Below are 19,757 nucleotides of genomic sequence, written 5' to 3' on the forward strand. Positions count from 1 at the left end.
TCCAAAGCTTAAACAGAGGCGAATAGACAAAAGTAGAGGGAGGCAGGAAGGGGTTAAGAGGAGCCAAGAATGCCCTGAAGGTGTACCCCCGCCCACACACACAAGAAGGTGGGGAAGGGAGGAGCAGAGGAGGAGGAAAATAAATAAACCCTTTTTACAAATGGGTGAAAGAAGGTTAGAACCCCCACCTCATAAAAACAGGGAGAGAACAGGGAAGAGAGGAAGAGAGAAGAAACATGGGAGAATCAAAAACAAGCAACGGGAAGAGGGAAGAGTAACTCAAGATACAACCCACGTTAACAGCAATTTAGAACAAGCATTGACAAAGACAAAAGATGTGGCCTTAGCAACCTGCTGAAATGATTGTTATTTTTTTATCGCACACGTCACAAAACGGAAAGGAAAACATTCTGCCACCTATAATGGCGACCGCAGACTTGCAATAAAAAAAATTACATTTAAAAAACATTCGTCTATGTGGCAGGTTTACTAATAACGTTTTTAAATAATACGCCTATCACTTGTGACATAGTATTTGTGTAGAAGGCAAGAAGTCATCAACTAACCAAGCACTCAGATACAGGCAGCTACAATGTTTCAATGTCTTAACAGCAGCTTTAAAAGGGATTCTGGAACACATTTAACTACAATTTAAAAAAGGAGTCAGAAGATAAATCACCATCAAACTGGGAACCCAAATTACAGGCAAAATAAATAACTGTTATTTAAATAAAACCTGAATCAGTGTTGGCACCAAGAGAAAAGGAACTATTTTTAGGCAGAGGTCAACAAGGATCGCAGGCTTTGTGCAGTCACTCAAAGTGCAGGGAGCCAGCAGGCAAAACGGGCTGATACTTTATCCCATGCTGTGTGCTGTGGTCAGTGGAAGCAACATGTGAACTGCTATTTAACAGACTAATGGATACAGGCCAATGAACAAAAGCTCCTCTACGAATACATATTATATGTGATTTTTTTTTAAAAACAATAACCTCTTGAAACAGATAACCTTTTTCTCAAAAGCCAGACATTAAAAAGTAAAACGTTGCCCAGGGACAGGACATGGGAAGGTTAAGGGTCATGAAGGAGAGAAAATGGTCTTTGGAAAATATGTGTAACATATTTTCAAGGGTAATTAAATGTATACTTTAATAAGAAATTTCGAGAAAGGCACTCTTAATTTTTTTTTTCAAATGTTAAATGCCATTCATCTTGAAAATGTCAATTAAAAACGTTAGGTGAAATAATTTAACAGAACTGGTACTCTACTGAGTAATTGTTTTATTAAAGCACATACAACCGAATGTGTAATACAAGGTTCAAACGAATTGTACTTTAAAAACAGTAAAGTTAACAGGTCTGAGCTTTAAGACCACATTGGCTTTTTGTCAAACTAGATCACTTAACCGGATAAATAGATATGACAAATTCCCCTAAAAGGACAACTTTACGACAATTAAAAATGGTGACATTTCCCAATTCGTTTTCGTGTTTTAGTGTATTTTCTAGACCAGTTCTACGTGCTTGCTAGGGTAATTTTTTTTTTTTACTGCAAACACATGGCCGCACATTCAGGCAGCGAGATTTTTTCTTTTTTTTATTGTTTTAATTTTTGTGGCATATGCACGAAATTATTTTTTAAAATTTCTCATCACGTCAGCTTGCTAAGGTCAGACATTTTAGCTTTGACAATACTTGCTATTTCTGGCTTCCTTCTTAGCAGATCTAATTAAGTCGTGCATGATGAGTGGTACAAGACTGTAAATCTAACTCTTGTTAGTGTGCAGCATGATTAGACCAAAGTTTAATGGAACTCTGTGGACACAGCAAGGATTCCTTATCAAGAACCATAGCACAGTGGGCTGTAGATGCATAAATGCATGCGTGTGCGTTCAGCCTCGGTATGGTACGGTGTGACACAAGAGAAAACTGAACTCCAGCCATTCTTTATTTCTGAAGAGGTGTCTCCTGGGCAGGAAGTCAGACTAAGTGTGAGCTGTGCGCATAGGTGATTTTCAGCTGTCAACTTTCACAAAACGTTTCTTTCTCTCATTTTAGCACTCCTTTCTGTGTAATCACCCACTGGTAATGTCGCACAAGGGATGTCTTTCACACTTAGGATGGAGTACCTGTAGGAAAATGCCACTGTTGGCATCGTTACCCCCCACCTTTTGCCTAGTGTTGATGCCAAACTTGATTGCAAGTGTGCTAGGACTCTGCTTATCAGGCCCCAGCACCAGTGTTCTTTCCCTAAAACTGTACCTTTGTTTCCACAATTGGCACAGCCCTGGCACACAGATAGGACCCTAGCAAGAGGTACCCCTGGTACCAAGGGCCCTGTAGCCAGGGAAGGTTTCTAGGGGCTGCAGCATGTATTATGCCACCCTAAGGGACTCCTCACTCAGCACATGCGCACTGCCCTGCCTTGTGTGTGCTGGTGTGGAGAAAAGACAAAGTCGACTTGGCACTCCCCTCAGGGGGCCATCCCCACAAACCACTGCCTGTGGCATAGGTCAGTCACCCCTCTAGCAGGCTTTCCAGCCCTAAGGAAGGGTGCACTATACCACAGATGAGGACACAGCTGCATGAGCAATATGCCCCTACAGTGTTGAAGTCAATTCTTAGGCATTGTAAGTGCAGTGTAGCCATATTAAGCATATGGTCTGGGAGTTTGTCATCACAAACTCCACAGCTCCATAATGGCCTTACTGAATACTAAGAAGTTTGGTATCTAACTTCTCAGGACAATAAACCCACACTGAAGCCATTGTGGGATTTATGAAAAAATACCCACAGAGGGCATCTTAGAGATGCCCCCTGTATGTTAGCCAAACTGCTAGTGTAGGACTGACCGGTCTGTGCCAGCGTGCCACTTTCAGACGAGTTTCTGACCAAATGGGGTGAGTGCCTTTGTGCAACCTGTGGTCAGAAACAAAGCTTGTCCTGGGCCAAGGTGTTTCACACCTCCCCCTTGCAAGAACTGTAACACCTGGCGGTGAGCCTCAAAGGCTCAGGCCTCGCGTTACAATGCCCCAGGGCACTCCAGCTAGTGGAGATAGGGAAAACAAGGAGGAGTCACCACCAAAGCCAGGACCACCCCTAAGGTGTTCAGAGCTGAAGTGACCCCCTCTGGGCAGAATCCTTCATCTTAGTTTGGAGGACAGGGACCAATAGGGTTAGGAATTTGCCCCCTCCCAAAGGGAGTGAGCACAAGGAGGTTGTAGCCACCCTCAGGGACAGTAGCCATTGGCTACTGCACTCTGACCCCTAAAATGGCCCTATATTTAGTATTTAGGGGCCTCCCTGAACCCAGCTCACCAGATTCCTGGCGACCTACAAGAAGAAGGACTGTTAAGCGGAAACCGAATAGAGAGAGAAAAGGAGATGAAAACTGCTTTGGCCCCAGCCCTACCGGCCTGTCTCCTTCTTCAGAGAACCAGCAAACCAACAGCGACTCACCCAGCGGGACCAGCAACCCCTGTCCGATTACAGAGGACTGCCCTGCACCCAGAAGGACCAAGAACTCCCGACGTCAGCAGAAATGTCTACAAAAGAAGAGCAGAAGACTCTGCTTCTAAGGACTTCCATCTTACTCCAAATGCATCAGTCCTAACCACTCTGCCCCTGATGCCCAGAGGCTGTGTCCAGGTGGCCCATCTATCCAGGGAGAATCCCCAGGCGATTCCGACCGAGTGTCCACCCTGGCCTGACCTCTCCACCCCTCCACAACGCTTGCAGATGGAATCCCGAGGACCCTCCTGGCCACGACTGCGCAGGACAAACATATCCAACACCTGGAGAAGCACTGCACCTGCAGCTCCCAGACTAGAGAGAAACCGACCACCGGTGCAGTAATGGCCAGCAGGTGGCCCTCCTCTCTATCCAGTCGGTGGCTTGCCCGAGGAGCCCTGCTGTGCCTTGCCTGCAGCCCCTAAGTGATCCCCGGGGTCCCCTCATAGAGTTTCATTGGAAACCCGATGCCCTGTATGCACCCTGAACCCGGCCGCCCCTGTGCCGCTGACGGTGTAGGATTGGTGCCCCCTACAACAAGACTGGTACTTACCTGCAAGCAGACCGGAACTGGAGTACCCCCGATCTCCATAGGGGCCCAGGTTATTTTGGCTCCTGTTTGACCTCTGCACCTAACCGGTCCCGTGTTGTTGGTGCTGGGCTACCTATGCTTCTGAGACTAACCCTTTAAGTTTGTTACTTACCTCGAAAACTGTACTTTGCTTTCCTCCCCCAGGAACTGTTGAAAATTGCACGGTCTACTTTTAGAATAGCCTTTCGACATTTTAAAGAAAACTATATGTACTGTCAATTTAATTCAAAGTCCTGAACTTACCTAAGCAAAGTACCATTCATTTTATGTACTTACCTGCAAACTGAATATTGCGGTTCTAGAAATAAATTAACAAAATATATTTTTCTTTATAAAAACCTATTGGTCTGGAGTTGTCATTGAGTGTGTGTTTCTTCTATTGCTTGTGTGTGTACAACAAATGCTTAACACTATCCTCTGATAAGCCTAACTGCTCGACCACACTACCACAAATAGAGCATTAGTACTATCTATTATTGCCTCTGTCAACCCTCTGGGGAAACCCTGGACTCTGTGCACACTATGGCCCTCATTCTAACCCCGGCGGTCTCAGACCGCCGGGGCCAGGGTCGGCGGGAGCACCGCCGACAGACCGGCGGTGCCCCGCAGGGCATTCTGACCGCGGCGGTTTGGCCGCGGTCAGAAAGGGTAAACCGGCGGTCTCCCGCTGCCCTTAGAATCCCCCATGGCGGCGCAGCTTGCTGCGCCGCCATGGGGGATTCTGACACCCCCTACCGCCATCCTGTTCCTGGCGGTTCGCCCGCCAGGAACAGGATGGCGGTAGGGGGTGCCGCGGGGCCCCTGGGGGCCCCTGCCGTGCCCATGCCAATGGCATGGGCACGGCAGGGGCCCCCGTAAGAGGGCCCCACAAAGTATTTCAGTGTCTGTCTAGCAGACACTGAAATACGCGACGGGTGCAACTGCACCCGTCGCACCTTCCCACTCCGCCGGCTCAATTCTGAGCCGGCATCTTAGTAGGAAGGTTGATTTGCCCTGGGCTGGCGGGCGGCCTTTTGGCGGCCGCCCGCCAGCCCAGGGCAAATCCCAAAATACCCTCAGCGGTCTTTCGACCGCGGAGCGGTATTTTGGTGGGGGAACTTCGGCGGGCGGCCTCCGCCGCCCGCCGAAGTTAGAATCACCCCCTATATGTCATTTTGATATAGTATATACAGAACCAGCTTCCTACAGTACCCGTCCACCAAACTTTGTCAGGCTCTGACACAAGTGACTGGCCAATCAATGTCCCTCACTTACACTTGTCCCCTACCTAAGCGTTTGTTATATCAAGTGAGGGCAAACTTTGATGAAACATTAATGTTTGGTTGGAAGCAGTACTGGGTCTTCAGTAGACCAGTCATGCTGTTGCAGTTTTATGTTTTATTGTGGAGGGTTTCAAAGCACAAACCTAGCTTTGTAAAAGCATTGACAGTAGCGCATAGTAGGGGGAAGCAGATTAGATGCACAACACATCTCGTATTTCAGGAGGACTTAAAAATACCAGGGAGACCTGAAGGCACATCTCTTCTGCTCTAGCGGATCTCACCTAGCATTTGTAATTTCGAAAAGAGGGGGTAATATTCATGCAAGTCACCTTTTCCTCTGAGGTGTTATTACCTTCTATCACTGCAGGGCACCTGCAAAGCACAGTTTCAACTGGCCATGTTAATAAACACCACCATGTTTAATGCTACAGTTGATGGCTTTCCCCCCGCCAACCCGCTGCTTACTGCTGTAAGGAGGATCAACTGTAGCAGTGTGCAATGCTTTACAAGGACCCTAAACAAATAAATAAGTGTGACAGTATTGATACATAGGGGAGGGTCATGTTTTTTTTTTTTTTACATGGGGCCACAAATGGGTAAGGTGGGAGTTTGGCGGTAGAAGGTGCCACGCCCTAGGCTGCTGGCATCTCAAGTAAAGTGTCCATTAGGCTGTGAGGTTTAGCAGCTATGGTTTCAGGCATGACCAGACTGTATGGTGAAAGTCTCTTATCTTACCACTCTCCACAGATCAATTATTTTCCCATCTTTAACAGTCAGGTTTTTGTATAATACTCTTTGTGCAACAGTTTCAGTTGAACCCCGGTGAACTCTGCATAACGTTTGCACTTTTGTTTAGGTGAAGAGAGTCTAGTGACCTTCTGGAACAACAAGAAGCCTAGTGATGTCCACGTACTTCATCAGTGAAACTGGCATGAGGGGCTGAAGGCTGCATTCGTCAGATGTGTGAGTAGCAGGCTTGAAGTTGCCATTTTCAGTGAACCAGTGGGAACAGAGGTAAAAGAGAGATGTGTAAAATAATTCCTAGCAGGCAGTACCTAAGGTGTGCTCATGGCAGAATGCTCAAAGGCAAAATACAAGAATCCAGTAGGGATAAATACAAAACCAAATAACTCAGAGAAAATGTAAATTATTCACTGGGAAAATACATTTCTTTATTCAAAGTAAGTCAATTAAACTAGATTAAGCTTAGTGTCTACAGGTCACACTCTAACAACTGTGTGACAAATAACGATACCTTATAAACAACAAATAAATAATACAAACAAAAAATTGTTACATATCAAAAATAAAAGTGCTTTACAAAAGACTGTACAAAACACCCAGTGATGCAGTCATTATGTGAGCGCTATCTGCAGCAATAACATACCACTAAGGCACTGTTCGTGTTGTCCTGAGGAGGCCAGATTTATAAAGGCAGAAACGCGTCGACTTTAATAATGGAGGAATGCATGCTGAAATTTTCGAATAATTGGATGTTAAAAACATTGGACCGTATCGGAGTTTTTTCCCAGCGATAGACTTTCTGCTGATGGACGATACGTCTTTTCCATCTTTTGCATTACCTCAACATAATACTGCTTGCCATTGTATGGCTAAGCAGCTTATAGGCTAAGACATAACGGTGCTCAAAGGAACTTTCGATTCATCTCTTTTTAATATTATTTTGTGTTTTGTACAGTCTTTGCCATCACCTCCTTCCTCACAGCAAAAATCTAATCATGCCTGGAGAGGGACCTAGCGTTTTGGACTTCATTTTTGAAGAATTATCTCTGTCCTTTCAAAGACATGTGACCAAAAAGCACCAAAACTGGTTCAAGCCCAATTTAGATTTTTCAAACTCCCAACCACCTTTCTTTATGACATTTCCAGTAACTACTACCCCAGGCCCCATTCTTACAAATGTTGTCTGGTGTTCAGTAGGCTAAGGCACCAGATTCAGACTCACTTTTACAACCTGAAAGTCACATTAGAGCCCAGTGAGAAAGGTGACCGGGCTATTGCATCTGTTACAGGTAACAGAGTAACATGGATAGCCAAAAAGGTCTAAGCAGCTGCTGCAGAGGTAAGCGTATTATCACTGGGTAGATTGCGCAGCAGGGGAACACATCTCCTGCAGAGCTTTGTGATCAACTGCAAGTAAATTTATTTGAAATCTGGCAAGCTATTGTAGCGATGCATGTTGAACCTGTAGGTCACCGATTTGGATGTGGCAGAGTTGACTCAATTTAGTATGCCAAACTGAGTAGACTTTGTCAAATCACTATCCAAAGAACACACTAAACCCTCTCTCCTTAAACAATAAAGTCCTCATTGATAGACCTGATGTAGCTGCCAAAAGCATGGTGAGGACCCACAAATACGCTGGAACTTACACTGGAGTGGGTAGGCACTCACTCACTGCTCACCCTACCCCTCAGTTACGTAGTACTTGGAACAAGGGGCCTTTGGTTGAAATGCTCTTTTCCCCATCTGAAAAAATTATTTGATCATTAGCTACTCAATTTATTTCACCATGATTCTGCTTCCCATCTGCCAAAGTAATTTCCCTATGGGTAAACCCTTCCCCGTAGAATATGCTGGTGTTATCATATGCAGAAGAAAAATCCCTGTTCAGATCATCACAGGTATAGTTGCTCTACTGCGTTCGCAGAATTTGGTCCTCTCTACTCTGAGTTTGTAATGCATGCTTGTGGAATGAAAACCAACCCCTGGATGTAGAACAATACATTTAAAGTAATGCTACTAAAATTAAGGTGTTGTCGGTGTACCAGTATACTAATTTATGGCTTCCTGCCTGGGGCTTACCCCTCCCAGCTCATCATGTCCTGAAATCCTGGTGTGCTCCTCTATAGGGAATGTCAAGGTAATGCCAAATTTCAACTGATAAAACCAGTAATTGCAACCTTTGTTCCCTATGCAAGCTCATCAGATGACTCATGCTGTCTATGAACTAACTGGTGTCCAGTCTTGGGTTTTGATTTGAAAATTTCATTTTATCCCTAATTTACTCCGTTGATCAAATTAAACTAACACAGCTGAAAACAATAAATTGTAAAGAAAAGTAGCAAGAGTCCTTGGTGACCACATCCTTTGGGAGACCATTTCTATATCTAACATTTCCACAAAGAACCTCGGTGGTAAGAGGCATAGTTCTTTCTAAACCAGATTACGCTCACAAAGTTTACAGGGGTCTTCACCAGCACTGTCCTGTTTTGTCCAGCAAGCACAGGACGTATTGGCATGCATTCTGCTGTAAGCTAAACGAGGAAGCACAAACCTCCAGCCCACCGAAAACTCTTTTGACTGGTAGAGTTTAGACAACTGAGTTAAAATGTTATGCCATGCATGGAATAGGTCAAACTTTCAGAAGAAAATGTATTCGGTATATTCCACCTGAAAACTGAGATCAGACTCTGGCCGTCTATAGAAATGCTCTTATTTTCAGTCATTTACATCTGAACGGTAAACTTGATATGTTATTTGATCTTAGCTGAACTAACAAGCTTGAGGTTGCATTTTTACAATAGAAGACATTTTGGCAAAAAATTGTAGTGCATTTTTTGTTTATTAGGACTAATATAAACCAGCAATTGCCGTTCACTTCAATATAAAATGCAAATAAATATTGCCATTAAAACAATTCTACAACTAAAATCAACTTTTCCAGAGCACGTCACCGCATATCCTATAATACTTTCTCTCCTTCCAATTGCGAACCTATACCATACTTAATTTTACACGTAAAATACAACAGCAGAGACCCTCATTTCCTTTTATTAACCTCGTGAACTCAGCATGTACATAAAAGAGGCTGAGACAAATTCTAGCTTAAAAAACAATATGTTTCATCTCTGGAATCGTGAAAAGGGTAATATAATGATACATGAAATCCTCTATCCACAGCATCGTATATGATATTATATAATTGTTTGTATCCAAGTACTTTAAATCACTTATTCTTGCTTCATATGCAACCGAGGATCGAAATTCGTTTTCAGACCAGATACGTGGGGCAGCCAGATCATGAGGGTCAAAAATGACATAACTTTTAATGATGTCAAATTGCTTCCTTACCTCTCTTAGCTCAATTAAGTTCACTCTATGCTATTTCATGTAAATGTAGTTTAGCGGGTTTTATTTGGGATGGTAGTCAGAAGCTTGAAACATAGAGGTTGTTAAACTATAGTATATTTCAGGCCGTTTCACTGGTTTCTAAAATGACAGCTTAGAGCATCGCTGTCTTATGTAAACCTAACAAATGTTTTAAACATTGATCTTCTTTTCTATCCCACAAAAGATTCCCACTGAGGCTGAACATTTCAGCCCCAGGTAAAATCTGTGGGTGCAGCATAGCTTTGAAGGCACTTAATACCGGGTAAAAGATGGCCCACCAAAATCTTTTATACATTTCCAGAGGCCGACAACTCAACAACCCTTGATAAAGCTTGAGGTTTCTTGCTCTCTATATCGCCTTATTAGTTTAAGCTGCATAAGGAAAGACGTGGTACATGGGTACCTCCTATCTTCAGGGAATAAGAAGATGTCTGCGATAGGGTGTGTGGTAACTCTACCGAAAGTAGAGCAAATAAAGCAGGGGTGATTATTCGCCCTTGACGTAATCCATTCTTTATGGGAATTTTCCTGGACAAGGTACCTTCCAGATCAGTCCCAACATTTACCCAGTTTTTCTTGTGAAGTTCCTATAATATTAATAATACTATTCATGGATTTTCCTTTGTCTTAGTTTCTCCCATAACAACTCAAACCAGACAGAACTCAGTGCAGCTCGCAAGTCGAATAAACAACAGATTAAGCTTCCTGTAGTTTCTACCAATCTCAGCCAAACACCACAGGCTAACACAACTGTTAATTCTTGGATGCTCTTCTTTAAAACGCACTTGCTCCACTGAAATTAGTTCCTTCTGATCAATCCAATTTCTAAAAGCATAGAGCAAGATTTTGGTGTACATTTTTACACCCACATCAATTAAACTAATTTAATATTTTTTGGAATGAAAAGATCTCCCTTCTTAAAGAGGGATTTTATCATCACACACTTCCACGTAGTAGGGAATAAACCTTAAATGTAAACCATTTAAAGGCACGGGTAAACATACTTGCCCACTAATCGAAGCTGAATTTTATATTAACAACAGGGAGATTATTAAGACCAGCAGCATGTGATAAATGTATGTAGGAAGGTGTGTTCTTTATAACAATTTCTAAAAGCATGGCCAATGTCTCTTCATCACAAATATACTCCTCTATTAGTGGTTCTAAATATCCATTGCTATATATTTCTTCCATATGAATTGCCCAGGATTTTTTCTGAAACTATACATACAATAGAAACGTGTTGTCTAACTATCCCATGCTGCATTATTTTCTAATATTTCCCAGTATCTTTGGACATAAAGGCTGCCAATATTTATTCCTAACATGATGTCGGATTAAATGTTAAGACTTTTTTCCAAAACTTATTTAAATTCCTTCCTCTTAAATCTATGAATGTTCTTAATTTGATCATCCCCGACTTCTAGTTTTCCCACAATTACTTTCTTAATTGACTTTTTTAAAATAGGCAAAGTGACTCATACCACCTCCACTTATATTTACAACCATTTCAGTAGACCAATTATTTTATTACCCTATCATATCCACAGGTTGTGTCACTCATTGGATCAGCCAAATTATCAGATGATAAATGAATCTGAAGGCACAATAAATTTTGCAATTGCTTTTATCCACTTAGTCAAACGCCTTTTTAAATCAATCCTCAGATGTATTACTTTTTCATGCACTTACGGTTCCAGAATATGTAACATTATTTTTAAATAAGTATGGTCACTGTCTCTGCATTTAAAAACCTGGAACTCAAACAACAATTCAAAATATCAAGCATGTATTAAATCTATAGATCATCTTTAAGTGCCCGTTACTAAACATTTGGGCAATCGGTATATCGGAGTTAAAGTGACCATACAAATAACCCATTCCCTCTGCTAGAAGAGTTGTTTTGCATTTCCTGTGCAAATTTTGAACAGACAAAGGCATGGAACTAAGCTATGGGAATATTAAACGCTGCTAATAAATCTATTTGTTTTCGGTTGCATCATTTTGGATTTAGACAAAGATAAAAATCACCCATTTAACAAAACATAACCTAACCTTTCAAACCTCGCAGAGTTGCTAACTGTGCCTTTAAAGTTTTTGTTGTTTTATTTGTATTTCCTCAGGGGAATACTACCTGTAAAACATTTATGAATAATGGGCAACATACAAATGTATGCGGTGTGGCATTTTACGGGGTCCCCTCCAATAACATCACCTTTCTTACCTAGGAATATAGACTCTTGTCAGCATAACAATAATCAGATTGAAATTAGCAGATTTGATCTTCCCTCACATATCAGGAAAATATTGTTATCCATTCATATGGCTTATTAAGAGCAATTTAGATTATAATTTATACTTTCTCATTTCCACATTGACCTTACACGTGGTCTACAGTGTCACCAACAGCACATCACACCCTCTTAACTTATCCATCCAGCCCCAAGAACTCTTCTCCTCTTGCACAAATGTTCAGGAACTTTTTCAGGCATCCAGTACCCTCCTAAATGTTTTTCTGATAAATAATTTGCAGTATATATACACAGCATATACAGGGTCAAAGAATTTACAAAACTAATGTTAGGAAACAGAGATCTAGCCAGCGAGGGGGAAATTACAGCTACACCACATCAGAAAATAAAGGCCAGGACTCGCTTGATTCCTCATTCAGATATTTCAATAATATCACGTCTCCATATTTATGGTCTGGATTGACAGCACATCTGTAACCAGACCATAAATGATGTGAGCATTACTAGAAAGGGGCTTTGGCTCCAACCACTTGTTGGGCGCCAGGAGTATGTTATGATTGGGCAGAAGTTGTGTGCTTCCATAAAAAGTTCTTGTCTTCCACACAGCTGTGATCATTTTGTTTATTTATCCAGCTGCACTTTCAGGGGCACACACATGGTACTGTAATGCTATTAAAGCATTAAAACAATTTATGTTGCTTTTCTTTGGCAGCATCACAGATGGAACAACAGTCATTAACCTACATAGATGTTTAGGTCTGGCTTGAAAGTTCAACTTTCTCCTCGTCTTTTAGCCTACATTAATAATATTCTACTGTCCTTTAGTTCTACACAAATACATATCCATCCCCGTGCTATTTTCACACAGCATTCCTTTAAAACTGGACCTATTGCCATTGGGAATGCTTGTTATAAATGTCACCAGAGGGTGGAAAATATTAGTATGCCTGCTGTAACTGCAGTAGCTTTCAAAGTGTCTCTTTGTTCAAATTCTGCTCTAGCCACACTTTGGACCAGTAAAGCATAGGATCATTTTAGGATTTGGTACCAAGCTTGTCCTTAGAGTATCAAGGCTCCATCTTCCACAACTGACAGTTACGCGGCCCGACAGAGCCCCACTCAGCCACAGTCATTTTTCTAACCTTTCTCAAATCTAAAGCCCATATTGCTGAAAACATGCATTTTCATTTAACTCTATTAAAGTTTTCTTAGCTGGAAGGGGGGCTGTCGTTTTTGTTGCAGGCATAACATTATTTCCTTTATCATTGACAGTCATCCCTGAGGGCCTGAACCCTTTCGCTTCACAAGAAAACCAGAGGTGAATTACTTTAAGGCTGGTTTTTCATGGGGTGTTTTCTTTAAAAAATCGCAGTTAGTGGTGTACTGAGTGGTGGCATGTCAGGTGTATGCTGTTTCATCTACCGAGGCTCGGCTTTCTTTAAACCTTCATGCTGATACTTAAAATTACGCGGCTCCTTTCTGCCCCGACTTTTGGTGAAAATGATTTCATTCCACAGCATTTCACTTTTTGAAATAGCCAACCCTTCTGATATCTCCTCTGCTTTACTGCGCCTCTATTCTCTGGCTTCCTGACAGAAAGCGCGACTGCCCACGACACATCCTCTCTGGCATCAACCAGCCGTCATCACTATTAATAGGAACAACTTTCCTCAGACCTGAGTCTTTCACTGAAAATTCTCGTTACAGGGACCGACTTAGCTAAAGTCTCACGTTCACCGAGCTGAAGGAACCTCCCTCGCGACAGCCTCCCTTCCGACAGGCATTACAGGGGCCCACCTCCTCGCCAGTGACGTGTAGCGGACACAATTCTACCAAGTGCCAGCCATTCACTGGCACCACCCCTGGCACCTACTTCTTTATAGACAGTCTACCTTTAGTCTCTTCTGTGTCCTGGCAATACTTCCTCGAACAGCCGCCCACACCTGCTGAAGAGCTGCTTCCTTTCTCTGGGATGACAGGAAGTAGGTGATTGTTTTGCCCAAGCTCCGATCTTCACCCAAAGATGAGTAAACAGCGTGTTCCGGTTTAGGTGGGAGAAACGCCTGCCTGCAGGAAGTACTCTGACTGCTGGGGGGCTTCTTTACAGAGCCACCAAAAACCAAAGCATGTGATGTACAGCTGCGAACAAACAGCATTCAACGCCTAAAGCTGAACTCTGAAAAAACGAAAGTCCTCATCCTCGGCAACACCCCGTCCGCCTGGGACGACTCCTGGTGGCCCACGGCCCTCGGCACCGCACCGACCCCCGCAGACCACGCCCGCAACCTCGGCTTCATCTTGGACCCTCTTCTCACCATGACCAAGCAAGTCAACACCGTGTCCTCCGCCTGCTTCCTCACCCTCCGCATGCTCCGCAAGATCTTCCGCTGGATCCCCGCCGACACCAGAAAAACCGTGACCCACGCCCTCGTCACGAGCCGCCTGGACTACGGCAACACCCTCTACGCTGGGACCACAGCCAAACTCCAAAATCGCCTACAACGCATTCAAAACGCCTCGGCCCGCCTCATCCTCGACGTACCCCGCAGCAGCCACATCTCCGCACACCTGAGACACCTGCATTGGCTCCCAGTCAGCAAAAGGATCACCTTCCGACTTCTCACCCACGCACACAAAGCCCTCCACGACAAGGGACCGGAATACCTCAACAGACGCCTCAACTTCTACGTCCCCACCCGCCCCCTCCGCTCCTCTGGCCTCGCACTCGCCGACATCCCTCGCATCCGACGCTCCACGGCGGGTGGGAGATCTTTCTCCTTCCTGGCGGCCAAGACCTGGAACTCCCTCCCCACCAGCCTCAGGACCACCCAGGACCACTCCGCTTTCCGGAGAGTCCTAAAGACCTGGCTGTTCGAGCAGCGATAACCACCCCCTTTGCCCCTAGCGCCTTGAGACCCGCACGGGTGAGTAGCGCGCTTTATGAATGCTAATGATTTGATTTGATTTAAATGTCCATTGCACGCGTGAACTAGAGCTTGCTCACTCAGCGGAAGACTATTCTAGAAGGCCACGCTAGGGGCACCGGCTCCTTCAATGCTAGGCGTAACTTCTATGCGCTGCTTTGCAAACCTTCTTTTAAATTAAACCTGATGCACATTTTGGAAAAATTGTAGCTGTTTTTGAAGCGGAACTGCGGTCTATCTTTTCAGCTCCAGTGCATTCAGAGACTGCGGCTACAGAGCTGTGCCTTTTGCTGACCCCTCATTGGCTACGGTCTTGTAATGTCACTCTGTTGACATCAAAAGCCACGATGTTTGTCGTCAACTTCCAGGATTCCCTACTCTGGAAAATACCCTTCCTCTATTCAGAGAACTGGCCGCAACTGAGGATGGCCTCGGTGATGGCACATTCAGACTACTGCCAAATAATTCATTCTGGGCTCCCGGCTTCGACTCGTTAAAATGACTTCGAACCCGAGCAGATAAAATGTAAGTGAAACAGAGAAAGTGTGACCGCATAAAATCAACCCAGAAAGCGACCCCGGGTACCCATAAGGGCAATGGATATCTACAAAAGCTAGCATCCACTCTGAATCTAACAGGAAAAGGTATCCACCCACCACACACTGAGTGTCAGTGTCACTCAGTGAAGCTTAAAATGGCTAAAACAGAAAGGCAGAACCTGGGAGTAAGGAGTCCTAGGCTGTGCAGTGCACTGAACGCAAACCAGAACTTCATGCACACTAGTAAATGCTTGAAAACTGCACTAGGATGTATCGCTCACAAGTGTACTCCATGCAAGCAGGGATTGCCACTTTAAGATATCGGTATAAGGTCCATCCTTCTTCGGCTGGACTCTTGGTGTTCCCCTTCTTACAGTGTACCTGCTCTGGGAGAGCTCTGACATGGCCAACAAAGGTTTTGTGCTGTGCTCCAAATGCTAAATAAACAAAGACCAATATAAGGAAAAGAAAGTGTGTGGTGAAAGCCCAGGAGTGTGTACACTTTCACACAAGAAATTAATAGATTAAAAATTCGGGCTGGTTCAAGGGTTGTGCACTGAATGCTTCCTGACACTCCACTACTTTGAGGACTTCAGTGACCTCTCAAGCCAACTATGCTGACAATGTTACTTCAGCAATGCTTGTTTAGGTCTGCTGTCTTTTTCGGTCTTTGAGTGAATTTCAATTCCAGCCTCCGGGTCAGCTTAGGACAAATATCCTAACATTGCCTTAGACCGCACCAACTCTTGTCTCCAAACCTCACACCTTCCCAGTAAATCTGCCCAATCTGCCTTAAATATCCGTGTGAAATAAAGCATCTATCCCGCTTATTGTTGCAGTATGCTTGGGCCTAGTTTCTTTAGTATTTGCATCAAGGCCCCTATGCCTTCGGTATCCCGAATAAGACTTTCAAGTTCTTCCACATTAATACTGTCATGTAGCCTCCTCTTTATGTTTGACTGGTGCCAGGGAAATGCCAGTCCAGACAAACATTTCACCAGGTACGATTGGTTATCGACTTTGTGTACATCAGTTTTCAGCGTCATCATGAATTTTGCTAGAATTATTTTCCAACTGCAGCAGCAACAGATTAGAAGGTCTCTGATGACACACCGCAATATGTTCAGGTGCTATCCCTCATCCCATATTCAACCCACCCCACTTTGCTGCCAGTTACCGTGAAAAATATTTAGTTCTTAGTTGTCACCTTTATAAGCCTGTTACTATGGGAAAATATGCATTTCTAAACTTCCTCCTCCACACTCCCCAAGTAGAATGAGTTCCGATTGTGCTTTCGCCATCAATAGGTTCTGTTTGGAGAAGCACAGTGTTTACCATTCAGATGCACAGCGAATTAAAGAAAATATGACAATGTTCTATTTTAAGACTGAAGTCAATCCTTGTTCCAAAGGGTCAGAGATATTTGTAGGACATACTGGACTCTGCCATCCACCAGCTCCTCTACCACACCCACTCAGCAAAGCCCCGCACACGCCCAGCTGCTCCAATTACTTGTGAGCACAGCACAATCTTTCTGTTTACAAGGCTGGATACGCTGAAGTGCTTATGGCTATTCATTTCTTGGTATTTTGCCCTCTATGCTTGCTGCCTGGAAGCTTCGGCTTTGACTAGCCAGTGAGTAACCAGTGTCACTATTACCCAAGGCAACGTCACTTCTCTTACCGGCAGCAGGAGAAAGGCACCTATGATTTGTGAGTTACGCACAGATCCCTTCGTGTACACTCACCTGTAACGCGTGCAGTGCAATATTTGGACACAATGGGGTTGTGATCTTGGAGTATTCCTGTAAGCTCATCAATACCTGAGCAGAGAGGTCATAAGATGTCTTACTGGCAGAAACAAAACACCCACACACAGGCAGTCTTGTGGGAGTGGGGCCTATTAACCAATGTGGGGTGAGGGGGTTCATCTGGCGATTGGAACCCAACACGCAAGATCAGTGCCATGTCTCCCTGCCTTACCTTCAGTCCTAGAAGGAGTGCCCAATTTTACTCTACTTTTGCAAAGTCCCAGTGCCTACCCACGCAGTCCCCACAACACGAATCCTTTATGGTATGTGCGCCCACGCAGGCTGGCCCCTTCAAAATATTATACAAACCTAAATATTATACCTAGAATGATAAAGTACAGTGGGTCAAAGTCGAAGCTGTGATTAGACTCCCACCTTCAATCCAAGATTACATTCCTATCACATTTTAAGTCTGAAATAAAGGACGAACATGTGCCCCCTTCTCGGACCCCCACCACCTTATAAACCAAACAAAATCCTACATGTACAGTGGCATCCAGAAAGAGGCATCTTCTAGACGGGACAGTCAGAAACCTCAGACTCCGCCCACTTTTACCCCCGCCATAACAAGACAGCCAGAATCCCCCAGGGCCCCACAAAGGACACCCGTCCGCCAGCCACACACAATTGTAAGGTGGAAAGTATCGACTACATCACAATTCGTCCGAACGAGACCTGTCCCAAGTGATGTACCCCAACAATTATGATCCTTCCTACCTTGGGACATCGCCGAGTTTTAGCAGGGAGGGACATGTTTGATTCACTCGGGGACATTTCTGTAACTAGGCCGAGAGGGAGGAATTAGAGGGAAGGCAGCCACATCAGGAAATCATGGGGGAGCTCCAGAGAAGTGGAATAACAAATCTGGAGAGGTGTCCTGGTCAGGAGAACTAGACAATGGAACCTGGAGTACCAGGCGCCGGCCCAGGCTAACTTGAGAGGACCTCTAAATTCTGGGGATAGTGATCCTCATGCCAACGGGTTTACACAGTTGAAAGGGGCTAATGAGGGGGTGGGGTTGGGGTTAGATTATCTCTGTAGTCGTTGTCATTTCAGGTTTATTAACACCTAAAGCAATGGAGGCAGAAAATGCGTTGTTTTTAGTTTAGATCGGATTATAATCAGTGCTTGAAATGGAAAAAATAAAGTGCAGGTACTCTGTGCCAGAGTACCTGCTTGTTTCTGAGACGTGCCACTACTCTACAATTAAAAGTATTAGGTTTTTCTTGAGATGTGCCGGTACTCTCCCTCTCGAAATAAAAAAAATGCCGGTACTCAGTACCGGCCCATTTAAAGCACTGATTGTAATTAAAATGACCTGTGTCCGAATCGGTATGGCCGCACGTCCCTAAAATGCGCCAGTCATTTTGTTTTTACCCTCTGTACAGGAAGGGACAGGTGTGACAGCAAGAGACCCAGAGAAGCCTGGCTTTCAACAACCGGTGACAATAGGGATTAGAGCGCAAAATGTCAATTAATGCTTCTTATTCGAGTATTAGCGTCACTAAATTTCTACCGGACAGAACAAATCTAGTCTGAGCTATCCGACTGGCAAAGGAAAGCAGACGGCTCTGGTTGCAAACATGGAGCCGCTCAGTGTGAGCACTCGAGACGGTAGGAGAGGGCACCCTGCTCGAGCCTGGAAGGACACCGAGAGCGAGTGCAGCGTCTCTGGGGCACAGGCAGGAGTGGGTCGAGGCAGGGCCAGGAGGGGCTGTCAGTTAGCCGTGACGCAGTAATAGGGAACCCCGCGAGGGGAGCAGGGGCTCAGTCACTAACACTGCTCCAGAGAGACTACGCCGGCCCCTGAAGTTTCACACGGGTCTGATTACTGTAAAATATCGGAAACTCTTTTACAAAATGCTGCGCTGGTAAAGTGGGCACAAACCGCTGAAGGCGATGTCTGGATCCAACCGTGTCTGGCTAGCACTGACGGTGTGCCTTCCAGCGCCCGCCCTCCAGCGGAGGGCGCCACGAGGTCGGCCCGTGGACCCTCACTTTGGCTTCTAAGGTAGTGTGCGCTCCCTTCTCGGCCCGGGTGGCCTCGCCTCCCTTCAGCACACTGCAGGTGGCCGACAGTCTCCTCCTGCCCCCTACCTCGCATGCTCCTGTGGTATCACCCCGCCCGTACCTTCTGTGCCCCCCAGCCCCTGCCCTACCTTGGAAGGGTCCCCGCGAGGGTCGCTCCAGGTGGTCGTCCGGTTGTTGTGATCCACGAAGAAGGGCCATCCGGTGTGAGGGTCTAGCTTGATCTCCCAGCCGGGGGGCAGGGGCTCTCCCCCGGGGACCTGCAGCGGGCTCCTCATCCTCCTTGGCTGAGGGTGCTCCATGGGCCGCCGCTCTCCCTAAATATCACCCCGGGCCAGACTAGAAGCCTCTGGAAGAGCCCGGAGGAGAAGGGGGAGCTTCCGAGGGAGGTGGGAAAGAGTGGGAGGGCGGAAGAAGAGGAAAAGGGAGGAGGGAAGAGACATATAGGGAGGAGGGCAATGATAGGAGGGGAATAGCGCAGCCAAAGGGAGAGGAGAAACAGAGCGGTGGGCGACGCAGTAGGAGTGAGGAAGGGAATGAAGACGATGGACAGGGGAGGAGAAAAGAAGGAGAGGAGGAGGAGGAACAGTGGAGCTTGACACGAGGAAGGGGCGGAGAAAGCGAGTGAGAGGAGCTTAGGAAAAGGAGGGGAGTGAGAAAAAGCACGTTGGCTAAGAAGAATCGAAAGAATTGGAAGAAAGCGAGG

At 45.1% G+C, this 19,757-nt stretch overlaps 1 protein-coding gene across 1 annotated transcript in view; it reads right to left on the reverse strand.

The window, feature by feature from the left end:
- Positions 1-19,487, reverse strand: part of BAG3 (BAG cochaperone 3) — a 63,289-nt gene extending 43,802 nt beyond the window's left edge. Inside the window, exon 1 of the mRNA XM_069239236.1 lies at positions 19,183-19,487. Coding sequence (XP_069095337.1) covers positions 19,183-19,353 — 171 coding nt within the window. The 5' untranslated portion in view covers positions 19,354-19,487. The remainder of the gene's footprint in view (positions 1-19,182) is intronic.
- Positions 19,488-19,757: the final 270 nt, after the last annotated feature.

The sequence above is a fragment of the Pleurodeles waltl genome, chromosome 6 (assembly GCF_031143425.1).
Source record: "Pleurodeles waltl isolate 20211129_DDA chromosome 6, aPleWal1.hap1.20221129, whole genome shotgun sequence".
In the NCBI taxonomy this organism is placed as follows: Eukaryota; Metazoa; Chordata; class Amphibia; order Caudata; family Salamandridae; genus Pleurodeles; species Pleurodeles waltl.